Below are 25,896 nucleotides of genomic sequence, written 5' to 3' on the forward strand. Positions count from 1 at the left end.
AAATGACATCACTATGTTATACTTTTCCTTCTATTGGCTAGCGCTCCAACACACTGTACATGATGGGCAGAGCGGAAACGGTGGAAATCCAAAAACCATGACGACCTCCTAACCTATCAGGCTCTCCTCTCCTCTTTCTCTGCTTCGATCTCTCAGGCAAAAAGCACCTTCTTTCAAGATAAGATCCAATCTTCCTATTCCAATCCCAAAAAACTATTTTCCATCTTCTCCACCCTCTTGGACCCCCCCAAAGCCCCTCCCCCCTCCTCACTTCTGTCAAGCGACTTTGTTAACCACTTTGAAAAAAGGTTGATGATATTCGCTCTTCTTTTTCTGACTCACCTTTACTCACACTAACCTCCTTTCTCCCCTCTCTCGCCAAGTGAGGTTCTTACCCTCATTACCTCTGCCCGCCCTAACACCTGTCCTCTGGACCCTATCCCTTCAAACCTCCTTCAGACTATCGCTCCTGATATTCTACCGTTTCTCTCCCATTTCATCAACACTTCTCTAACTTCTGGTCCCTTTCCAAACAGTCTCAAGGAGGCAAGAGTAAACCCTCTCCTAAAGAAACCCACTCTCAACCCGTCTGATGTTATAAACTACAGGCCTGTCTCTCTCCTCCCGTTCCTGTCTAAAACACTTGAACGCGCTGTCTTTAAACAACTCTCCTGTTATCTCCATCAGAACAACCTTCTGGATCCGCACCAGTCTGGTTTCAAGGCAGGTCACTCCACAGAAACTGCTCTCATTGCTGTCACTGAGGAACTGCACACTGCCAAAGCAGCCTCCCTCTCCTCTGTCATCATCCTGTTGGACCTGTCTGCTGCATTCGACACGGTGAACCATCAGATCCTCCTTCACACTCTCCAAGAACTTGGAGTTTCAGGCTCTGCACTTTCCCTCCTCACCTCATACCTCAAAGACCGTACCTACAGGGTAACTTGGAGAGTGTCCGAGTCCGACCCTTGTCAATTAACTACAGGGGTCCCTCAGGGCTCTGTTCTTGGTCCCCTCCTCTTCTCCCTGTACACAAACTCGCTCGGATCAGTCATTAGCTCGCATGGTTTTTCATACCACTGCTACGCTGACGACACCCACTTAATTCTGTCCTTTCCCCGCTCAGAGACCCAGGTCGTCGCACGCATCTCTGCTTGTCTAGCTGACATCTCTCAGTGGATGTCTGCTCATCACCTCAAGCTCAACCTTGACAAGACTGAACTGCTTTTCCCTCCGGGAAAAGATTGTCCCACTCTTGACCTAACAATCAACATCGGCACCTCTGTTGTTTCCCCGACTCAGACTGCAAGGAATCTGGGAGTGATCCTAGATAACAAACTGTCCTTCAATGCAAACATCGCTGCTACAACCCGCTGCTGCAGATACACGCTTTACAACATCAGGAAGATGCGTCCCCAGCTGACCCAGAAAGCCACGCAGGTTCTGGTCCAGGCTCTCGTCACCTCACGCCTAGACTACTGCAACTCCCTCCTGGCTGGTCTACCTGCATGTGCCATCCGACCTCTGCAGCTCATCCAGAATGCAGCGGCTCGTCTGGTCTTCAACCTTCCTAAATTTTCCCACCCCACGCCGCTCCTCCGCTCCCTCCACTGGCTTCCGGTAACTTCTAGAATCCACTTCAAGACACTGGTACTTGCGTACCATGCTGCGAATGGATCTGGCCCTTCCTACATCCAGGACATGGTTAAACCGTACACCCCAGCACGTGCACTCCGCTCTGCATCAGCCAAACAGCTCGCTGCATCCACACTGCGAAGGGGACCCAAGTTCCCATCAGCAAAAACACGTGGGTTTGCTATCCTGGCTCCATAATGGTGGAAAGAGCTCCTCATTGACATCAGGACCGCAGAAAGCCTACACACCTTCCGGCGCAGACTGAAAACTCATCTCTTTCGACTCCACTTTGAGCGATAGAACTATTAACAAAGAACTGCTAACAGAGCACTTATATACTAATAAAGGACTGACTTATCTAAAGCCAGTTGAGTAGCACTTGAAATGTTTGGCTCTATGAAACCTAATGTACTTATATGATTCTGTTTTCTTCAAGGTTGTGTCTTCCTGGTCGAATGTACTTATTGTAAGTCGCTTTGGATAAAAGCGTCAGCTAAATGCAATGTAATAATAGGCTAAGGGGCGGGACATCTCTAACCAGTTGACCAATCACAACAGAGCTGGTCAGCTAACCAATCAGAGCAGACTGGGCTCTGGTTTGAGACAGAGGGTGAAAAGAGGTGCTGCAGCACAGGCAGTATGAGAACAATAAAGAGCTTTTTGAACACTAAAGCATGGAGACATGTCACAGTAGAGATACAAAATACAAATGTGAACCTGGAAATAAGCATTATATGCCCTCTTTAAAAGTAAGGGCAGAATGATCAATAATAAGAATGATTTTTAGTCGCCTCCTTGGCACCAATTCATCCCCTTATTAAAGTTACCGCTGTCTGCTGACTCCGTGGGCCCGGACTCTCCATCTGAGTCGGAGTAGAACGGCTTGTCCACTTTCTTCTCCTTCCTCTTCTCCCGGCTGCTGCATTTGGTCCATTCAGGCACCTGTCAGAGAGGCAGAGTGCAGACAGTCAGCGCCTCCAGCTCGCCTCTTGATAAACCCCTCAGACAGAAGCAGAGACGAGGCAGATATCAGCAGCGTGGCCATGAAGGCCTCGACAAAGCAGCCCTCAGATCTGCCTTTAGATCTGAGACCAGAAACAGTGCAGACAGTTTAAAGCTGTGCACAGATGGACGTTAACACCGCGCGATACCTTCATGACCACTTGCAGAAATGGGTTTCTTTTAACACAGGGAGCAGTTCCATTAAGAGAAGTGATGTCTTTGAGGAGAAATGACCTTCCTCCCACACTTTAAACAAGAAGAAAATCCTACTCTTTCTGCGACCAAAATCATTAACTGAAGCCATCAGCTAATGAGAGTGGACATCTCCCAAACGCCATTTAAAACCCACACGGCTGCTAATGCATCTCGACGTGTCACTTCCAGCTAAAAGAATCACTTCTTTAATGGCAGAGACCGAGGAAGAGGGGGCTGTGTTTCAGATAGCGTTGGCGGAGCTAAGCACAGGACAGCGTCTACATTAGGCGGGGGGGGGGAGGGTGTCAAAAAGCACTCGGGTTTTGCCGCTAAATGGGAGGAGGCTCAAGGAGGCGGGCTCTTTGCCGCTCACTGACTCACACTCGTTAATGTTGTGACTCTTTCAAGCAGCGTAAACACCTGGTAGATGTAAACAGAAAAAGATTGGAATGAGGTGAGAAAAGGAAGGAAAGAGGTTTGTTTTTTAGAGAAAAATAGTCAGAAAAAACAGAAAAGAGAAAACAGGAAAGGTCTAAAAAAAAGAAGACGTGTGAGGGTTAATTTTTAAGGATTAAGGGTTACTTTTGGACTAAGGGTTACTTTTGTCTCTGATATCAGACGTTTCTGTCTGATATCAGAGACCAAAGTAACCCTTAATCTCATTACAGTATTTACCACAATGTGTCAAAAAGGAAGCCTAAAAAAGTGAATTATTTTTTCTGGTCAAATCAACGCACTCCAATATAACCGTGTTACTTATAAACTGAAATAAAGAAAAAGTCAACATTAACATTCACTACCTACTTTCTAAATCAAGCAAAAACACGACAATGCATTATTCAATGTGTTAATCAGTGACAAAGCAGGATGTTGTCGTGGCATGGATTTAAATGAGGAGATGGAAGAGGAGGGGGAAAGCAGGAATCTGAATCACAACACTCAGTTTCACACAAACAACATTTGTGACACATCCACAACACGTGTCCCAAATGTCACGGAAGACAATTTAGTTAAAACAAATGAAAGTCAGTGGTCCGCTAGCTAGTGTGGCAAAACAATCTCTGGGGGTGGTGAAGTGTCTGGCCCAGGGACACAAGGACATGCAGGGTTTGAACCAGTGGTCCCCTGATCCGAACACCAACGCACTAGCACACTGCGCCACATGTCTCCCTTTCATCCAATTGCTTTTCTATTTTTTTTAAAACATTAACAGATGAAGCTTGCTAGGTTGCCATTGGACTTCAGGAGGTTAAAACCTTCGAATCATTTGAACATTCTTCTCTTTGTTGGCTCAACAATAAGTGTAAACTGGAAGGGCACTTTGAAAATGGAGACCTCTGCCAAGTTTCCATGAGTTAAAAACAATATCCCCCCCGATGATTTGGATCTACTCCAACATGTTGTATCATCTTTGTCCAAAGCTAAACCCTTCTACCAAGTTTCATGATAATCAGGTCAGTAGTTTGTCTGTAGTCCGGGTGACACTCTGGGTGTTTCTCAATGTCTTGCTTGGTAGCACATGTCTTCCGAGTCACTTGCTTCAGAAGCGAGGCAAGAATACTTCCTGGCATTCGGAAAACGAAGGCCGTTTCTCAATCTCGAGGAAACTGGCTTCCAAGCCAATATTTCAAGGATACTACGTCATCGAGTGCCGCAGAAGGACTGTTCCAATCTCCAGCATACTTGGAATTCCACCGAGGCCGCGTCCTTGGTTTGGGGATAATTTTGGGTACACTTTGCGTCCTTAAAATCCCCACAATGCGTTGCGCACGGACCAATTTCCCCAAATCTGTGGCGTAAAATATAAGGTGGGGCCTCTCATATGACGCACACCTGCACACTTGCTAGCCTGTTCCACTCTTCGTTTTCCGAATGCCAGGAAGGATTCTTGCCTCGCTTCTGAAGCAAGTGACTCGGAAGACATGTGCTACCAAGCAAGCGTACTCAACATTGAGAAACACCCAGACTACACATGTGCAGCCTCGAAATTTCTCCTAACGAAGTACGCCGGGCTCGGTAGAATTCCAAGTATGCTGAACAGTCCTTCGGTGGCACTCGATGACGTAGTATGCTTGAAATAGTGGCTCTGGAGCAGCTTTACTCGAGATTGAGAAACACCCACAGACAAATAAACACACAATAAGCATAGGCTGCTTTGCACAAGTTGTTATAATAACTAAGTAGGACGACCTTGGGAGGACATGGTTTTGCCAACTGCAATTTTCAAGTTTAAATGTTAAAGTGTGTAAGTCTTGAAAGCACTTAAATAATGAATATAAGAGGAAAGATTGAACAAATAGACAACTTAGCAAAGGTCCTCCTCGATGAAGACGATGGAAAGTGGTCAAAAGCTCCAGGACATCAAAGTAATGTAACCTTTCAAAGATCCAACCGTCTAACCCTTCTTCGATTTGCTTCTCAAATTTCATTTTACAATTACGCATCAACTCTGAATCCTTAAAGCGAATCAATTATGATTTAGTTTCTTCCAGTTGACCTCTTGACCCCTGGGATAATGACGACTGTCTCTCTAAATATCATTCAGCAGTGACTCAGCAGCACTGAAGGGAAAACTCTCACGAAGCCTTTCAGTTCGACCATCATCAGTTTCTACATTCTAGTGACGTAAGTGATGACGAGAGTCTATAAGAGGAAGGAGAGCAGTCATCAAAACAAACACCACCGCACTCCCAAACTGAGGGGGGGGGGGGGCACCTCTCTCCGTTCTCCGAGCAAGCCGATCCTCCCCTCGCCGGTGGTGAAGACCTCCTCTGTCTGCGGAGACGTTTGATAGGCAGAGGGACAGCAGGGGGGAATGGGAGACTTTGTATATTAAACATCACTGCCGACCATTTCTTCAAAGCATTATTTTTACGGTTTTGGACTGAATCAGTTTTTTAGTAGTCGATAATTTTTCTTTAATTTGTAAAACACTTACAACTGAGATTCCAAAGTGTTTAATTATTCCTTTTTTTCAACACCACAAATGTTGAATCAAGTAGTAATGTGTTTCTTACACTGCACTGTAACTTGTATTCTTGTATTTTATACTTCTTAGTTTGAATGTTCCTAAATGACTTGTGCCGTGGTCCATGTTGATGTGTGAGTTGTACATCTTCAGGAACTAATGTAATGATCCCTGCCAGATCACAATAAAAGGTCAAATTGGGGCATGGCCTTCCCAACCAGGTTTCTTTGTGAAAATCTCCCACAGTTTTTGACTGAATTACTACCTTTGGGCCGTCGATTGTTTATCATTCATTTTAAAACACTTACAACTGGCAAAGATTTGAGATCTGCTTGAAATCCAAATGTGGCATTTTTGTATGTCACTTGTATTCTCTCTCCATCATTACTATTTTTATTATTTACTATTATTTGTTATTTATTTTGTCTTGTTTTCTGCGGCAGGCCATCTTTATTAGGGCTGCTCAATTAAAGGTGGGGTAGGTAAGTTTGAGAAACCGGCTCGAGATCGCTAGAATTTGAAAATACACAACCGGAGAAAATCTGCCACTTCCTTATAGAGCCCCTCCTCCAACACACACGAACGCGCACATGACCAATGAGGGCACGAGATAAGTTTGTGCCCCGATGGAAGGCTGACAGGCAGGTAGGCCACCCAGTTACTTTAGCCGGGCCGGCTAAACGGATTGGATGTACTTTTTACAGTATTACGGCTTCTCCAGATGAACTTTTTTTATGGATTTTTTGTCAAAGCGCTTGAGATATTCATTGCTATCGGGATGTTAAGAGCATTCCATGGAATATAACAAAAAGTATATCTCGAGCCGGTTTCTCAAACTTACCTACCCCACCTTTAATCGTATTTTAATCGCAATTACGATTTTGGCTTGCAACGATTATGAAAACAACTAAATAATAATAATGGTTTTTCAGTTGAATTATACTTAAAGTTCAAGGTAATCAACTGTTAAAAACATACTGTTCAATAAATGGATGTTTTCAAAGTAAATGGATAATCGTTTTTAACAATCGTGATATCAATTATTGACCCAAATAATCGAGATTAAGATTTTTGCCATAATCGAGCAGAACTAATCTTTATTACTTTTTCTTTGTGTTTTTTAGCCCTGGAGTGGTACTCTGTTACTGGTTGTCTAATACTTGAACCCTATTCAGGATTGTATTGATACAGCTGGAAAAACTGAACATGTGAATGTGACTGAAAGATATATTGTACTGTATTATTGTCTGAAACTAAAAAGATGTGGCACTTTGAATGACTCCTCTGGATGTTATTTAACGCTACAGCTGGAGCAAACTGATTGTCCTCTAAAACTTGGGAACCATAGCTGTGATGGTTTTTCTGGTTTTAAAACTCAATAAAGGGGCTGTAGAGAGCCTTGCTAACTTAGTTGAAGTTACAGTATGCGGCATGTTGTCAGAAAATCAGCTTTAAGTTCCCAAAACTGATCCAGCTCTCAACGGCAGAGATGGAGCACTGTGTCTGCCTGGGATCAATTAATGATTCAAATGCTTTGGAAAATGGTCAGCAGTAAAGCAACTTATTTACGTATTCAGCTAAAAGCCTCCTTTTGAAATGTGCTTTCAACACTGAGGTATGAAACATAAAGTGTTAGAATAAAAATCAACACTATAATCACAATACTTCACAAATACATGATGACACAATCAAGACTTGAGGTCACTCCTGGAGCTCAAAATCAAGCGGGTTTTATGAGTGTTGATTTTGACAAAAGAGTGACACGCTCAAGTTTTGATTTGACGTCTTCATTTAAATCACATAGTTGGTTATGAACCGATGGCACATGGAGCGAATGGGATGGAGAAGAAGAGGAGGGACTTTGGTGAGATTGGATGACTTTTTACATTCAGAGTTACATTTAAAAGGTTTGTTTGAGTTCAACTTCAAACTGTGGGGAGTAATTTGTAAAAACATGGATGCAAAATAACATATAAGTAGCCCCTTTGTTAAAGTATGACTGTAGGTGCCGGCCCTCCGTAAGTGAACCTCTAGCCCGAAATTAAAGTGGTTTGCTTTCATTTTGAAGCCGATTTGTGGTTTGATTTTTCCTCCTAAATCTGTTCCCTTCTCATGTGCTATTGGCTCAAACATTGGTGAGAAATCACCCGGACGGGGCGACGGAGCTGCTGCTGAAACAGAAGCCAGTGCCGCAGAGAGGGCGTCCGTGTTTTCAGAGTGAACCAGAAGTTTTTAAATAGAAAGTGTAATCCTCTTTTCTCCTCTGTGACTCATTCTCCTCCATGGAGGGTGGAGAGAGGCAGCGGAGATAAATGACCAAAATGATGCACGTTACTGATGAGCTGTTAATGCTAATGAGCTGTACGTGGATGAATGGTGATGATGAATGTTATATTGGAGTCAATGTAGTATTGGATCTGAGGCTCTGCGCGGCCCCCTCTGAGGCACTGCTCTGGGGCAGGAGCAGCTCTCGCTCCCCTCCACTTTGTGGGCCCCTGGAGAGCCCAGAGGACCCCTGTGTCTCTGTAAGTTACTGTTCCCACTGCACGCACAGAATCCTTCACCTCCACGTTGCGCACGCAGGGGTCTGGGGCGGCTTCGGGCCAGTCGGGCAGCTCCTGGTAGCCGCCGGCCTTAGCATTCAGCAGGTGGGACAAAGACCCCAACTGGAAGTGGTCTCGATCTGAAAAAACACAAAACAAAAATCTTAAATGTTAATCTGCACATTTGTAAGGCACTTTGCTAATTTTATTAATATTCTATTGGAAGGATTATTAAATAATTGAAAGAAAAAAAATCCCATAATTTGGGGGGATTAGGAGATTTAACCCTCCTGTTGTCTTCGTTCCCCCCCCCTTACTTTCGTGTTCGCGGTCCTGTTTTAACTGCTATTACATTAACACAAAAACCATTAATCATCACCACATTTAATTTAACACCCTTTCAAACTGTACATATTGTATCAGAGTACTGGTATACATGAAGCACTGCAGTAAATATACAAAGAATAGACACTGAACATGTATTGCGTGTGCCAGGTGTGATCCATGTGGGGGGATGGGCACAAAAGAGCGGGAAATGTATAGGCTCAGAACAGTCTCATAATACACTCATGCACACAGAAGGATTCACACTTGTGTTTTTCAATGCAAACACAAATGTGTTCCGTTTCATATACATGTAAATAAAATACAAACACAGAAAAAAGTTTTACATATGTATTTTTGATCCTCACTTATTAGTTTCCCGTTTAAATCCCCTGCACCTGCAACACAAACAGCTTTCTGTGCACGGATCGCTGTGCATTCGTGTGTGGGTTTTTTGAGACTCCCCTGACGGTAGGCCGATTCGTACTTGTAATTATTTCTATCTATAGCCAATCAGATGTCTCCTCAATTCTAAGCCAATCACATGAGCGCGCCCCCACGAGGGTAGATGTCTTGCGTTCATGACGTAGCGCTTCATGTACGCATTTTGCGCAGTCCAGAGCTGACAGGTCCATGGAGCCTGCATGCGCTAATGTCAGGACACCCTCCACTCTCAGTACAGCGCCACTTTCCGAACAGGAAATGCACGCAAATACAAGCCTTTATATTATTAAGGTACAGCGCCACTTTCCAAACCATTGATGAATGCTTGTGTAAACAAAAACGGCAGGAAAAACCGTTTTAAATGTGTGTTTCCTGTGTGGCGAATACAGCTGCTTTATTTATGTCTGCATGAAGTTGTTGTGAGTGTGGAGGGAGCAGCTACAGGTTAGCTTAGCCTAATCGATCAGTGCACTACGAAGCCAGTGCTAGACAGTGACCTGTTAACGGGGGGAGCCCCGCCGGTCATTATCGGCTCTTAATAGTTTGATCGGTGCTCTCTATAAAGGCCGATCAGGAGAGCTGGATCTGATCGATATGGACATAAACGCGAGTGAAGTGTAACCGGACGCGAGAGAGAGATCAGATCAGCTGTTGAGTCTGAGGAGACACGCTGCTCTGCATGATCACCTGATGCTCCGCCCTCTGTTTAGCGAGCTGACCGGACAGCGCAAAATGCGTACATGAAGCGCAACGTCATGAACGCAAGAAATCTACCCTCGTGGGGGCACGCTCATGGGATTGGCTTAGAATTGAGGAGACATCTGATTGGCTATAGATGAGAACAAATTACAAGTACGAATCGGCTGACCGTCAGGAGAGTCTCAAAAGACCCACACACGAATGCACAGCGATCCGTGCACAGAAAGCGGTGTGTGTTGCAGGTGCAGAGGGTTTAAACGGAAAACAAATATGTGAGGATCAAAAATACATATGTAAAACTTTTTTCTGTGTTTGGATTTTATTTACATGTTTATGAAACAAGTGTGGATCCTTCTGTGTGCATGAGTGTATTATGAGACTGTTCTGAGCCCAATGTGTCAAATTGTTCTTTGTGTGTGTGTGTGTGTGTGTGTGTGTGTGTGTGTGTGTGTGTGTGTGTGTGTGTGTGTGTGTGTGTGTGTGTGTGTGTGTGTGTGTGTTTTATCTGATCCGGATGGTTACGAATTCCTTTTCTTTATGGCAGTCATTTTTGAACACCATGGGTGTTACAAAGTTGGCTAAATCATCCAAAATGCAATGAAAGTGTTGATCAGCTATTGTACATGTTCAAATGTCTACTGTGAAGGATATCGTAAAGCCTGAATGCAATCGAATGTAAAACAAAAAAGTTATGATTGATGAAAGCAGTAAATCGGTCAGATTTGACCCGAAGACAACAGGAGGGTTAATAGAACGTACAATGTCGCAGGGGAGTCAGTATTTTAGCTGGTGGCTGCATTTTGCTAAATATGTATCATTAAATGATATCGAATCAGCTACACTGGATCGTGTTGATCCTGAAGAAAACATTAAAACGGGACGATTCTCTGGCAAGTTCTGAATTGTCTTTGTTCAATGATTTCCAAGCAGATACAGAACATGGAAGTTCTTTTGAGATGGACATCCTCAGAAAGGGTTGATCACACATCTTAGAAGATGTCATCATGTCTTTTACTAACTCCTGAAGTGTTTAAGGCCATGGTGACCATTTCAAAAGATGTACTTAGTGTTAGGAAAACTGAACATAAAAGATCATAAACAAGGTAAAAACATATTCAGTATACCTTTGAATGGAGACTCGAGGACCGGAGCAGGTTTGATGGCGAGGAAGAGTTTCTTAGCGTACTTGCTGAGCGCTCCGCTCTTCTCGGTCGGCACGATGAGCTGACGAATGAAGCGTGCCCGATCACGGATATCGTAGTTCTGGTCGTACTTGGCCAAGTTGAGGACGTACTGCGTCAACAGTTTGGTCTGAGGAAAGATAATGAAGGACATTACACACAATTATATTCACCATTTCTAAGAGTGTGCGTGTGTCTGGTTGTGTTTGAGTGCTGTATTGAAGTACAATTTGTATCGTACTTTTTGTTCATTCATATCAGCAAACCTTTGGAAAGCAATACAGTTAAATGTTCAAACTGAAGGCAGACTGAATAAGTAGTACGATTATCAAAAGGCATAACACTTTCTCGGAGAAAAAAACAGCACCATGCTAAATATCTTTCACTTTTTACGTAAAAATAAGTGACCAAAAAAAATAAAAATTAGATTTAGGGTTAAGACCAAATGCTTCAAATGTGGATGTATATTTTTAAATTCACCACAGAGAAAACTCAAATAGCAATGGTAATCAGAAAATACATGCTGTCATTACAAACTCTTACCCGATTTAACTTATAGTTGGGCTTAATTTCATGTGCAAAAGTTAAAAAGTATTGTTGATGCTGTTTTAAGTTGAACTAACTTAAAAAGCTATAATTTGCATTTATCTGCTTAATTAAACTTCTACCCAACTGCAGGTAGGTAGGTAGGTAGGTAGGTAGGTAGGTAGGTAGGTAGGTAGGTATCCCAATTTGGGAAATGTTTGCTTTACAGCAGCATAAAAAACAAGGCAATGTACATGAGAGAAATTAAGACACCAGAAATAAAAAATCTAAATATTTCTGAAGTAGAAATAAAATAGCATTAAAAGGTAAAAAGATATACGTGTGGAAATGCAAATGTCCAGAACCACACCTGTTTGGAGTTGGTGAGATAAAGCTTGGCGGCCAAATTGATGATTTGCAGCTTGACAATGTCTTCTTCGTTGGTGAACGACTTGGCCATCTTCCTCAGGACATCCGGAGCGATCTTGGGAACGTGCTCGCAGTATTCTCCGATTAGCCACAGGATGCTGGCCCGCGCCATCGGCACCTGAGAACAACCACAGATTAAATACATGGTTGTGATTGGTGTAGGAGCCAAAATGCTTGTTTTGCCATTGCTTATTATTTCTATTATGGTATTATCTTCATTTCTGTTTGCATCACGTTTGATTCTTATTGTTTATCACTTCCGGCAATTGTCACGTGGGTGTTTTTTGTTGGTATTTACTGTAGGTCACCTGTTGGATGCCGGTTTTGGGATATGACGTAGAGGAGAGGGAGAATGGCTCCGATACTTTCTGTTGACCATGAGGTCTGGAGTTGGATATTGTTTGTTCTTTTGTCTTTATTAAACACCATGGACTATAAATGACAACGGACTCTTATATGGAACGAAGCAAAGAGGAACTTTTAGCCTCTCAGCGGCATAACTCATGGGGAGTTTTTGCCGCTACAATTGGCTTTTGTCAGTTAAACCATCGGCACCTGAAGTTAAATTGAAGTTAAATTAGACTCCATTTACACGGGAGCGCAAACGGACCAAATTCGTTATCAAAAAAGTATTCCGTTCACACGCATTCGGCTCATTTAACGTGTCCGTTCACACGAGACCACTGGAGACTAGGGGTGTTGAAAATAATCGTTTCTACGATGCATTGCGATGCGGACGTGGACGATTCGGTCTCGATGCAGTGACGGAAGATAATCGGTTATAGAGTAGTAACGTTGCTTCCTGATTTTCCGGCCGCGGCTTTACTATAACGTTTTTTCTGTCACTTTAATATCAAATCGGTCGGTGACGCAGAGATCAGGGAACATACGTGACAGCGGCACAGCAACACCGAACACGGAGCAGTCTGCTTTATCCACCAACACAAGAACACCAGTCCAGAACCCACAGCAGAAGGACCCGCTCTGAATCACTCCGTGTTGCTGCGGCTCAGAGACACAGACAGGGATTTATGTTTTTCAAAAATAATCGCGTTACAATCATGTCAGGTTTTTGGTGGATTTAATTAAGTCTTGGATTGCAGAGTATGAATGTCCTCTAGCAATTTTCAGATGATATATACGTGTGTAAAGTTTGTGAAGGCAGGAGGAAAAAAGCTTCCGCGATCACCGTCTCCTCTCCGTTCCTCCAAGCCCCGCCCCCTCCCTGAAAATAATGAGTGACATGCTTATAGTGACCCGATAGAAACTTTATTATTCACTTAATCACTGAGATATAATGAAGCTAATTTTATCTTTCATTCATTGGATTTATGTAACAGTAAAACAGAGAATGTAAGTGTGCACCCACATGCAGTATTTTAGTTTGTATATGCTGTTGTAAATACTCCTGTTGTCTGCTGTGTTCAGACTCACGTCCTGTGTGTGATGCCTCATTCAGGACATTCAGTGTCCTTTCTTAACAGAAGGCCGTGGCTAGAAGCTGCAGCTAGACTGCAGAAGCATTAGCTTTTTGTTTTTGAGGATGGAACAACTTCACACACGGAGGCTAGACCTATACAATTCATTTATTTTGGTTTATAAATTAATGTCAAGACATTTATGTTATTGATTTCTGAAGCACTTTCTAAATAATAAAAAGAGAGTTCATATGTATTGACTGCATGTATGCATTGATGAAAAATAAGCCATGTGCAGTAATATAGAAAATTGAGGATGCAACGCATTGGTATGAATCGAGATGCACCGGGATGCACCGGGATATCGAACCGAATCGAAGACAGGATAATCGTAATCGAATCGAATCGTGAGACCAGTGAAGATGCACAGCCCTACTGGAGACGCTGTAGTACATATGCCGGGCCTGTAAGTGGCGCTGTACTTCCGCACGAGACCGCTCGAAAGCACTGGAGACGCTGTAGTACATATGCCAGGCCTGTAAGTGGCGCTGTATTTCTGCCACAAAATACACCAAAAGCAGCGAAGAAGATCCCCGAGCATGGTTGCCATGGTTGCCCTTCTGTTTATTCTCCGCGGTGGATGTAGCAACATGTAGTTCATGTAATTCTCCATGTCCACTTGTTGCTGATGGTTGTGGTAGAGGAGCTGTAGATGTTGCACTAACATCTGTAGCATGGTCAGTAGCTACTGACAGTAGGTACTGACCATGCTTCAGCAGTGAGCAGCAGAGGTGGGGGGAGGCGGGGCTATGGCTTCATCGTTATCAGGAAATGATGGTATAGGACGTACACACGGAGCCGTTTGCCCCCCCAGAGCGTTCCGTTTGCAGCTCTATCCACCGTGGGAACCGTTATCGTTTGCGGGGTCCGTTTCCGCGTTTCCGTTACGGCCTCGTGTGACCGAACGGGCTATACGCGAGAGAAAAGTAGCAGATACAACCCGTTTCGTTCTCCTGTAAACACCGCCTTAGATGGTTGTGAAATGGTTGTTTCTCTTTTGTCAGGAAAAAACGGACACAAGTTTATTTGGCAGACCTGTTTTCACAGCAACTCTAAAACAATTAGTGTTCCTTTCGCTGTGATGTTTTATAGCCATTAATGACAGCAGTTTCTCACCTGGATGTTGTCAGTGAGTTTGGCCATGTGCTTTATGATGTCGCTGTGTTTCTCCGGTTGCATCTGCAGCAGCTTCTTAATCACCACCACCGACTCTGCTACCACCAACTCTGCACGACAGGAGGAACAGCCATATATCATCAAATAAACATTATGTTTTCCTCATTTCATCCTCGATCAGGGATACTCAACTTTTTTTAAAATAACATTACTGTAGGTAAAGGGTCGGTAAATAAAAAACGTTCACCTGTCAGAGGCTCCACGGCCACACACACACACACACACACACACACACACACACACACACACACACACACACACACACACACACACACACACACACACACACACACACACACACACACACACACACACACACACACACACACACACACACACACACACACACACACACACACACACACACACACACACACACACACACACACACACACACACACACACACACACACACACACACACACACACACACACACACACACACACACACACACACACACACACACACACACACACACACACACACACACACACACACACACACACACACACACACACAGCAGGACGTTGCAAGGCTCGCTGCTGCGAGGAGCGGGACACTGTGAGCTGGCTCACTGGTGTGGGGTCGGCGAGACAGTGAGACACCGCAGAACTCAGCCTGGGCACACACACAAACTCCCAGCCAGGCTGCGGGTGTGTGTGTGTGTGTGTGTGTTTCAGGCTGGGTTTCACTGTGTCTCGCTGTCTCGCAGACGGCCACTGGGCTCACAGGGAGGGGGGGGCAGGAGCTCCAACAAGCCGTTTAGGACAGAGAGTGAATACACATAATATACAGAGATGCTGTATGAGAAACCAATGTGAGTTTGGAAAATTGCACAATATACATTTATTCTAGTCGACCTCAACAATGGAATTATGATCAGTAGAAATGGCCATGACATGGGACCTTTAAAACTCGATAATTATATCTCATATATTGCCTTCATGGAGATATACAGTTGTGTTCAATTCAATCTAATTTTCAAATGTAAATGAACAAGCTTGATTAAATGATCCTATTGACCCAGTATCTGATACTAGCCACAACAATGAATCCCTCCTACTCTATATACATTATATATATATATATATATATATATATATATGTATACAGTATATAATTGAAAGCCTGTAGTGCAGAGTGTGACGCAGAAGGACTCACCGTCTCTGTTGGACAGCAGCTGCACCAGGCCGTTCAGACACGTGTCCCTCACCTCCCCGATGTTTGTGGCGCAGCGGCCGATGGCCTGGATCGTGGCGGCCACAAAGTCTTTATCCATGCTCTTAATGTACGTCTGCCAGAGAGAAGTATTCACTTAGTAAAGTGTAAAATACAGAGAGTGGCTTATCCCTCCTCAGTGAAGCATCACTCTTAACTCCCACAGATGCTGCTGAATTCCCTAAAGGCTTCATTAAGCTTCATCTTATCTTATATAGGTGTTGCATGAAAGCACATCTTGAGAGTCAGTCCTTATACTATTATATATCCATACTGTAAACGTTGCACATTACCATGATTACTGATTACTTTCTTTTGTACATTTATATTTCTTGTAATATTATTTTTTTTACTTTTAATTTTATAATAGTTTTTTTTTTTTACCGTAGATTTCATAGTAGCTATTTTTACAACTTCATTTCTCCTACAGTGCTTATATATGCATGGAAATACAAATTACTTCTGTGAACCTACTTGGCAATAAACCTGATTCTGCTTTATCTATTTGTGTCCGTTCTTCACAAAGCATCATGACTCTACCTGAAACTCTCGGAGGATCGTGGAAATGTTCGTCTCATTCGCCAGATTGGTGAGAACCTCCAGCTGCAAAGACAAACAGAGAAAAACGTTTTATTTAAACTTAATTTAAAGAGGAATACAAAACTGGGCTTACTTGCAATTACTGCATCACTTTTACATTGTTGGTTACTTCTTAAAACCTGTGCCAGAAAACTGCACTTTCATTTTTAAACAATCCTTTCATCAGATTGATGTAGACATTTTTCAAGCAGCTTCATTCGTATTCCTGGGAGTTGATTTGGCACGAGTTGTTTTTATGACTCTGTGTGAGTGGGTTTACAATGATTGAGGATATACTTTGTTATACTACCTCAGGGTATATGCAGGAATCCTGAAGTCAAATGTAATTCCTTTTAAGACCTTTTTTAAGACCCTTCCCATACATTTTAAGACCTCATCGCCACTTTGAGTTTTAACCGGTTACCTTGGCGACACACTTTACCTCACATTGACTATATACAGTATTGATTGTCCTTCCTCCTTATCTTCCAACCATTTGGACGCAGACTTGCATTTCCCTATAACGATGTTGCTTAGCAACCGGCATTGATTACATTCAGGCAGACTGTAGAATACAACCTGTTTGGATAATTTATATACTTATTGAAAACAAGCTACAAAATGTAATACCTTGGAAAATGCCGTTTAATACTTTTTAATAGCCTTAATTTTCACTAAATTGATTTATCAACGTTTACAGTAATACTTTTTAAGACCCCGCGCCGTGGACACCCTGTACCATGCCTCAGGTTAAGGATGAATAGTCTTCCATTATTTCAGCACTACGAAAAAAGGGACAGCAGGGAAATAGAATAGAAAATAACCTTAAGGATTTTAATCTGCGTTGGGTCTGTAGAGCGGATGTAGAAACTCTTCAGGTACGGCTCAAACATCCCCTGTAGCACACGATGGAGAGAAGAGAGGAAAATGTAATTCAGTGAATCTGCAGCATTTGGTTTTAGATTTCACACACAACCAAAAGACAGCAGCAGGTGTCGCTCACCCTCCTCTTAATCGACATTGTCGCCACATTCTGAAGAACAACGTACTGGACCTCACTGTAAGGAGAGACATCAACACAAGACATTAATGATAAGGTTACAAACTGTGGTGAAAACAATTATAAAATCCCTGTTTTTATCGACCGGAGAAATCCTGTGGCCATGAGAGGTCCACAGCTCTTCACAACAATGGATATTACATAATAATATAATGTAGAAAATTGCAGCAGGTCATACTGACATTGCGATAACATTATCATAGATCTATTTAATGTGACATTTCTCCCAGCTGCAAAAGGCATCCGGTAACATCTAAAGAAAACCAAATCAACATGGTTTCTGAATCTTTGTAATCCTATTCCTCAGATTAAGATAAAACTATGGAAGTAATATGTGTTACTAATATGTGCATCTAACCTAATGATCTTAATGCACATCACATCTGCACTCGGGTATGTTTGTAGATTGTCTAATAAAGCAAGACCAATATAACATTTAAACTCTTAAGCAGCATTCTTGTTAAACGTGTGTGCATTATGTCTCAGGGTAATTAACCAGTGTGTTTGTGATTAGCGCTGAGGCTCTGTATGAATAATAAAGTGTTAACAAACATACGGTGGTGTGCGACAGAGAGGCTGTTCGGCGGCTCTGAGTGATGATCCCATTACAGCCGCTCAGCCACAGGACCCCCGCTCAATGAGGCAGTGTGAGGACTTACAGCCCAGAGGCCATCGCTCCTCATGCGTTATGCCTCCATGTTTACCTCAGACGCACCCAGCTCCCTGTTTAATTTCACTCCTCGCTTCAGGCCAGAGCAGATTTATTTTACTACCCTCACTTGTCATTTTGTTCTCCTGTTCTCATACTATTTTCCACTTTGCTGATGGTCTTTATAGTGTTCTCCTAGCACCTTCAGCTGAGTTTCATAAACGCAGCTGAGTGTGCAGGGTGACGTATTTAGCTAATCAAACAGGAAGTTAGCATCGCGTTGGTTTCTTTGACAACAAGCGGAAAGGGCTTATTTCTTTGAATTATGTCAGAAATAAGAGAACCTTTTAGGATTCCGGTCGGAGGATACACTTCACAATAGTTGAACACCACGTGTAGGATTTTGAAGCATAAAAGCAATCGCTGCTATAAGCTAACATAATGCTAACTATACAACAAGCGCAGGACTTCAACGTCATCACCACTGAGTAAATGGGTTTCTTGTTTTTAGCATGATGGCTTTTATTGTTCCCTGACAACATCTGTAGTCTAATTAAGCCAATTCATTGTACAATGTAGGATCCCAAATATTATGTTAATTCATCTTTTATTAGCCATTGCCCTTTTTTTTATTGATATGTGTATCTGTTGTATTTTATGTCAGAAGCAAACAGTTCTTTAGCTTGTGTTAACCGTAGATTTTTGTTCAGAAATCAAACATAAAACCCATTGGAAAAGCCAGATGACAGAAAGAAACAAAACATTAATTAAAGCTAACTCATTTCCCAGATATAGGACTAATTTCGGCAGTACTGTTTTCCACCTTAGCTCCATTCTCAGCCACTATAATGTTGACAGATGGCTCATGCCGCTGCCTTAAAGGTCGCCTAGGTCGGGTAGGTAAGTTTGAGAAACCGGCTCGAGATACACTTTGTGTTATATTCCACGGAATGCTCTTAACATCCCGATAGCAATTAATGAATATATTAAATTCTTTGACAATAAATACATAAAAAAATGTCATCTGTGGAAGCCGTGGCGCTGTAAGAAGCACGACCAATCATCTGAGCCGGCCCGGCTAAAGTAACTGGATGGCCTACCTGCCTGTCAGCCTTCCATCTCTGCACAAACTTATCTCGTGCCCTCATTGGTCATGTGCGCGTTCGTGTGTGTTGGAGGAGGGGCTCTGTAGGAAGTGGCAGATTTCTTCCGGCTGTGTATTTTTTTAATTCTAGCGCACTCGAGCTGGTTTCTCCAAAATTCCCCACCTTTAATTTCACAGTTTTTAATGTTCTAACAGGCCTGATGCTTTAATAGGCAGCATTGCAATTTGAATAGAGAATTAATTTCAGATGGTCAGCTCACCTGTGGCTCCTCAGCAGACGGACCAGGGCCTTGGCGATCACCCCGATCTCCGCTTTAGGAGCCAGATGGAAATACAGCTGAGCAACAGCCATCACCACCTGATGCAGGGAAAACAAAAGGAGGGTAAAACAATTGCACAATATAAAATACAGTGTAACTAACCCATGTACTATGTCATCCATCTGGGCGTTCAATATTTACTCCTGTTGTTACAATTCATTCAGTTCCAAAGCAACAGTCCATTACCATCACTGTCTCTCGCTGCAGTTTGCCACCGTGCAGATGAAATGTGATTTATTCTGCCAATGTGTTGGATGTGCATGAAAGAACTACATCAAATACTGTGTTGCCCTCTTTCTTGCAGCTGTGTCAAACTCAATGTCATCGCGGGCCACATCAGCATTATGGTTGCACTCAAAGGGCCGGTTGTAACTTTAAGACTATATAAAAATACATATATAAATATTTAATATATTACATTGCATTTAGCTGACGCTTTTATCCAAAGCGACTTACAATAAGTGCGTTCGACCAACAAAATACAAACTTGAGGAAAACAGAATCATATAAGTACATTAGGTTTCATAGAGCGAAAACATTTCAAGTGCTGCTCAACTGGCTTTAGATAAGCCAGTCCTTTATTAGTATATAAGTGCTTTGTTAATAGTTCTATCGCTCAAAGTGGAGTCGAAAGAGATGAGTTTTCATTTAAATAAATGTATGTGTTATATTACAATATTTCCTCTGCATTGGATTATTATGGGATAGGTAATAACTTAATAATTAACTACGTCTGAAAGCAGGTGTCTAGGACAAATAATTGGAAGTCTCTTCAGTGAGAATGTCAGAAAATGATTTTTTTTAAAAAGCCAAATTCTGGAATAAATGTGAAAATGTAAAAAAAAATGACATTTTGAAGCAAAAAAGTCAAATTCTGAACAACATTCATATTTGAGATGCATTGTGGGACATGTAGTTTATGGGCAACATGCTTCTGTGAATCAGCATGTAACTGTATAATAAACGTATTATATTCTTTCAGAGCTCTTGTGGGGCCACGTTAAATGAAGTCGCGGGCCGGATTTGGCCCCCGGGCCTTGAGTTTGACACCCCTGTGTTACAGCTAAATGGAAGAAGAACATTTTTGATTTAAAGTTCAAGAAATGATCTGGCACTCAGGGGGAGGGTTTCTCGGTCTGCATACTAAACTCAATCATCAATCGTGTTTCTGGCTACTTCATGAATGTTCAACATGATCGTTTAACCCTGCTTCCGGCCTCCTCAGGGACGTATCTGTCTCTTTAAGGAGTTCATTTCAGCTTTTTAGATGAAAACAGATGAAACACTGACAGGAGTGATGAGAATACAGTGAACCTGTTGCCATATCATCAAAACAAGGAGGTGAAAGACACTAAGGGCAGCTGCAAAGTTCATATCAGCTTTATGTCACTTTTGATCTAAAAATAGATCAGCTTTTGAGGAGCTTTGAGATACCTTTTTTCATGGTCACTTTGACAAAGTTTTTAACACAACATTGACATATATCCGTTTAAACTGACCCTGCAAACTCTTAATTCCACTTATTTACACATCTGGAAATGATGGAGCAACAATAGAACTCATTTGGAGTCATGTCTACCTGGTGGATGAAACTCAATAATTTGCTTTCTTTCTTTTGTTTAGGTCCCTCTAACTCCTGGACTCCGGCCCTTTAGCTGTTTAATGCTTCATTAGGTTCGCCATGTTGTTGCTAACTGTCTGTGTGTTGTTTGGTGCTGAGCACTTAGTGTTGCTGGCTTCACGGATGTTTCACTGAGAACAGCTGCCTGCCACTATTAGAGCAGTGAGGGGGAACCAGAACAGTGAATTTGTGGACCGGACAGATCCACAAAGAGCTGAAACACGCTTTAGAGATAGTCTTGATCTGGGATCCGGAGATCGATTGCTTTTGTCTGTATGCATTCTTTTCTGCCATTTTGTGTGTAAGCATGTGCACATTATGCTAATTATTGTGTGATCTATCATTACATTACATTACATGTCACTTGTTAGACATGTAATGTTGTGTTTAATTAACTTTGTGATGTTTCAGCTATGTTGTTGTCACACTAACATTAGAGAGAAGTCTCTTAAAAACAGACTTGTAGTCTCAACAAGCCTTTTGTAGGCAATATATTTATTTGAAAGTGTTGTATTTTTGTAAATGCACTTGAGTAAGGTTGTTGCTTCCACTCTCGTGATTATTTCTCTCCTTTTATTAGGGGTGTACAAAAAATTCCGCAACTGTTTAGCGTCCTGTGAATGAATGTTATCGATAACACCTTTAGGTAGTAAGAGTAGATGCTTACTTCCAATGCCTCTTCTCTTGTAAAATAAAATACAACTTAAAAAAGGCTCATAAAATATTTAAAAGTAATAAGGGATAAGGAAAAACCAATTACAATTATAGAGCACGCTGCTAAACAACATGCAATATGAGGAACTTGAAATGCCTTTTATAGAGCACTCTGCTAAACAACATGCAATATGAGGAACTTGAAATGCCTTGAATCGAACAAAGGCAGGATAATGTGTGACCGGGGAGTTTCCTAAAATCTGACATTGATCAAAACAGGCTTTTCCAAGACGACCACAGCAGCTCTAATGTAGTGGATTGCTTTATTAATTTCCTTTGGGAGATTATCGACGCTCCACAAGGAGAGGTCGGATCTGAGTAGCTGCTCGAAGGCACTACAGCTGCTTGTTAGCGCAAACCAAGGTCGTGCATCTGAAGACCTCAACTACTCAAAAGTGTTGGAGAGAAAGCCATTATGATTTCTGCCATGGCAACTGGCTCAAGTGGAGAGTTACTGTTAGTGTGGGGGTGTGTGTTTCAGAGTGCCTTACGGCTGCGTTGCGGCTCTGCAGCAGCGGCTTGGTGTTTCGCAGCAGCAGCCGGTGATCTGGATCCATCACGTACGGCTTCCTCTTGACCATGGGAGCCTCCGCCTTCTTGTCTTTGTCCTCCTCTTCCTCATCCGAGTCTTCATCCGAGCCGTAGAAGGTCTTGTCGCTTCCCTCCTCCAGAAAGGACTCCTGCAGAGGCAGAGGGGATTAAACCGAGTGTTTGAGGGACAAACAGACCCAGACAGAATCTCTGTTGCATGGAAAATACTTATTGGCCGCTTCAAAAAAACAAACACCAGATGGCGGTTTGCTTTTGAATGTATTTGTTTAAAGGCAGCGACACTGTTTATGTGGAGCATCATTAGACATCCTCGTGTTAGACCGACATATGGTGCAAAATGGGTTCTACAGCACATGCATTGGAAATGACTAAAATGATAATGTTTGTAGTGGTATGAAAACATGTCTTGGTTGATGCATATTGTGAGAAATTAGGTTGACTCAAAATCCCAAAGTTGGCAAAGCACAGTACTATACAAATGAATGCAATAACAAAACGAAATATTTAATTAATAATTGAATAATCTGTAGTATCATTGTCTGATAACAATAAACAACAACACTTTAGCTAATTACACGTCCGAAAAGGGGTCGGAAGAAGTTAATCTGACCCCTTCTCCCTTTTTTTACATTTTTTTTTTTCTTTTTACATCTTAATATATGTTAACATACAATATCAATGTATACTTTAACCTTGAATAAATTATATAATCATTCATATAATATATACAGGCAAGTTAGGAGAATGGTCTCTATATATTTATATATATATACACATATGTACATACACACATTCATACAAACACAAATTCATAAATTTAATACAAAACAAGAATATAAACAGTTATGGTTTAGCAGAGAAGTGTGTCTTTACACATTAACAATGGCATAACCGTAAGAATATAATCCATCCAACAAAATAAAAATTGTGCACAATAATCCTGTTTCTATGCAAATTAGTCAATTTACCTTTGAGTTTTTGCATGATATATGCCACGGTTATTTGTATTTTGTAATAAATGTGTTAGCTTCCTACTATGGTCTGTATCGCATGTCGGTAAGCATAGGTTGTTTTAAAATGTGCTTTATATTCACGTCTTTTAGGGCAATTATCAGGCAAACATATCAAAAACATTTTCTGTATTTTTTTCACCATAAATAAAATATGTCTAAGGTTTTCTATTGTTAGTCACAACAAATTTAAGAAGTTGGAAATATTTTTATATTTTCTTGCATTTTATAAACAAATGTACTTCCCAATCAAATAGAAAATAAATCTTGAATGAAAATAATTGATCGTAATTACTTTAGTTGCTGATTTACACATTTCAGTGGCAAGCTAATAAGTCTGACGTGAGTTTCATCACCTCAGAAAAAGTCAAAACAACGTACTGTACAAATCGCTGAAGTTACTATCGTACATATAAACCGACCACCTTTGGGGTCTGCACTGATTCTCTCTGTGTCTCGAACTCACGTTCATGTTGGGGTTGAGGAACTGGGTCCTGGCGTAGCGGGTCAGCATGTTGATGATGACCACCTGCCCCCACTCCTCCACGTCGATCAGCAGGTTGCACAGCTTCCTGTAGTTCTTGTGGATCAGCTCGATGCGTTCGGGACAAACCTCCTCAAACGCCATGACAACGCTCCCCGCCACCAGCTGAGCACACGGGGGGGGGGGTTACCAAAAATGTTGTTGAATGTCAGGACAGAACATGCTGCACAGGAGGAGTACTGAGGCACAAAAACAGCTAATGCATTTTTTTATTATTATAGTTTATTTGTTACATAAATAATGTATTTGAGGTTTAATAAATATTATATTAAGATAAGACTTTATTCATCCCGAAGGAAATTGTTGTGCCAGCATAATAGTAAAACTGTACACTAAAAAGAGCAACTAGATATCTACAGGAAACATGAAACATGGACGCTCACATCATTAATGTAAATATGACCAGTATTTAGTCGTGCAAAAAAAACGTAATTGCACGTTATCATAGCACGTTATCAATAATAATAATAATATTGCACAAGTTATATACAGTAGCAGTGAGTGTTTTGTAATGATGGTAATTATATTTATAATACTTGCAGTTAAACTAAATCTGTAAATAGGGACTACATTTTTGATCAAATTGCAAAAGTGAATGCAAAGCCTGCCAGAGGGAGACTGGTTGAACAAATGATGCAACCAAAAACATTTAGCTAGTTAGCTGCTACTGATATGTTGTGCACTTCCTCAAACTTCTATTTGCATGTGTCAAAAGAAATACAGATACAATCCTGGATCTGTGGTGTGAAAACTCACCGTGGTTTTGTCAGCGAGGAGTTTCTCTATGACTTCGATCAGCTGGTCCTTCTGCTCTGGATCCAAACTGTGGACAGAGAAGACAAACAACTATGCATAAAACAAGAGAAGCAACAGAGAGAGGAATTGTTCTTAAAGAAATGATAGTTTAAATAATACGGAGCAATAGGAGTAACTTTTCTGCCATGAAAGGCTTTCATTTTCAAAGTCACAACATTTTAGCCTCGTGGTTCTCAAACTGAAGACTATGACTCGTGCTGTGGCCTTAAACACTGATGTCTAACTTAAAAATGTATACCGTACTTTTTGGACTATAAGCCGCGACTTTTTCCCCCATTTTTTGTGTACAGCTAACGGCCACTAGGGAACCTCCTAAATCTATGGATTTTACAGGTAAAATTAACCACCTTTAACTCTATGGGCTCTATGACCGGTCCGCGCCCGCCACCTTTAAGCGGCGGGCTCCAGCAGGAAAAGCTGGAGGCCGGAAAAGAGTGAGACAGGTAGCGCGCCAAAGTCAAAGTGGAACCGAGAGACAGAACGAGAGCAAGACAGACGGACAATTTAGCTGCTGCGGCTTATATGCAGGTGCGCTTTATAGTCCGAAAAGTACGGTAATTGCTTCTTTAAATGTTAAATATAAAAACCTGTTTTCAAGCCGTAATATCTGTAATTAAAGAGGCCTCATGTAATAAATATTAATAAGTGAAATAATCTTAGTTCGCCACACTGTAAAGAACAGGGGTCTGAGTACTGAACAAGTCTCATGCTGTCACCTGTAGAGTTTGGGGATTGCGTGAGCGGCCGTCTTCCTGACGTACGGAGACATATCAGAGGCAGCCTCTTTGATGGCCAGCATCATGATGGGGACGATGATCGTGACTCGGATGCTGGAGAGGACTCGCAGAGCGCTGGCTCGGATCAGCTGGTTCGGATCCTGCAAAAGAAAAGAGTTCAGAAACAATATTAAAGCCATGACAAGGTTCATTTGGTTAGGAGTCGACAGCACAGTTAGTCGGTGTTTAGCACATGTGAGCTTTGAGGTCAACTGCTCACAGTGACAACACTAACATGCTAAAGACTAGCAGGCAGAATGTTCGGTGCCACTTTACAATAAGACTACCCTTATAAAGGATTCATAAAGGGTTTATAATTAGGTTATGAATTA

General features: G+C 41.9%; 1 protein-coding gene across 7 annotated transcripts in view; it reads right to left on the minus strand.

Annotated features, from left to right (window-relative positions):
- LOC117447559 (AP-3 complex subunit beta-2) overlaps window positions 1–25,896 on the minus strand; it is a 64,681-nt gene that overhangs the window by 18,309 nt on the left and 20,476 nt on the right. For 4 of the 7 annotated variants that reach the window (XM_034084297.2, XM_034084294.2, XM_034084290.2 and 1 more), the window contains exons 5-18: window positions 25,505–25,665; window positions 24,729–24,795; window positions 23,895–24,077; window positions 22,358–22,546; window positions 19,472–19,569; window positions 17,401–17,455; window positions 17,222–17,293; window positions 16,359–16,421; window positions 15,762–15,894; window positions 14,540–14,649; window positions 11,887–12,063; window positions 10,935–11,121; window positions 8,353–8,483; window positions 2,463–2,577 (exon numbers count right to left, since the gene is read on the minus strand). In XM_034084297.2, coding sequence (XP_033940188.1) covers window positions 2,463–2,577; window positions 8,353–8,483; window positions 10,935–11,121; window positions 11,887–12,063; window positions 14,540–14,649; window positions 15,762–15,894; window positions 16,359–16,421; window positions 17,222–17,293; window positions 17,401–17,455; window positions 19,472–19,569; window positions 22,358–22,546; window positions 23,895–24,077; window positions 24,729–24,795; window positions 25,505–25,665 — 1,741 coding nt within the window. The remainder of the gene's footprint in view (window positions 1–2,462; window positions 2,578–8,352; window positions 8,484–10,934; window positions 11,122–11,886; window positions 12,064–14,539; window positions 14,650–15,761; window positions 15,895–16,358; window positions 16,422–17,221; window positions 17,294–17,400; window positions 17,456–19,471; window positions 19,570–22,357; window positions 22,547–23,894; window positions 24,078–24,728; window positions 24,796–25,504; window positions 25,666–25,896) is intronic. The other 3 variants (XM_034084298.2, XM_034084295.2, XM_034084292.2) reach the window with 1 other exon arrangement.

Source organism: Pseudochaenichthys georgianus, chromosome 6, assembly GCF_902827115.2.
Source record: "Pseudochaenichthys georgianus chromosome 6, fPseGeo1.2, whole genome shotgun sequence".
NCBI lineage: Eukaryota > Metazoa > Chordata > Actinopteri > Perciformes > Channichthyidae > Pseudochaenichthys > Pseudochaenichthys georgianus.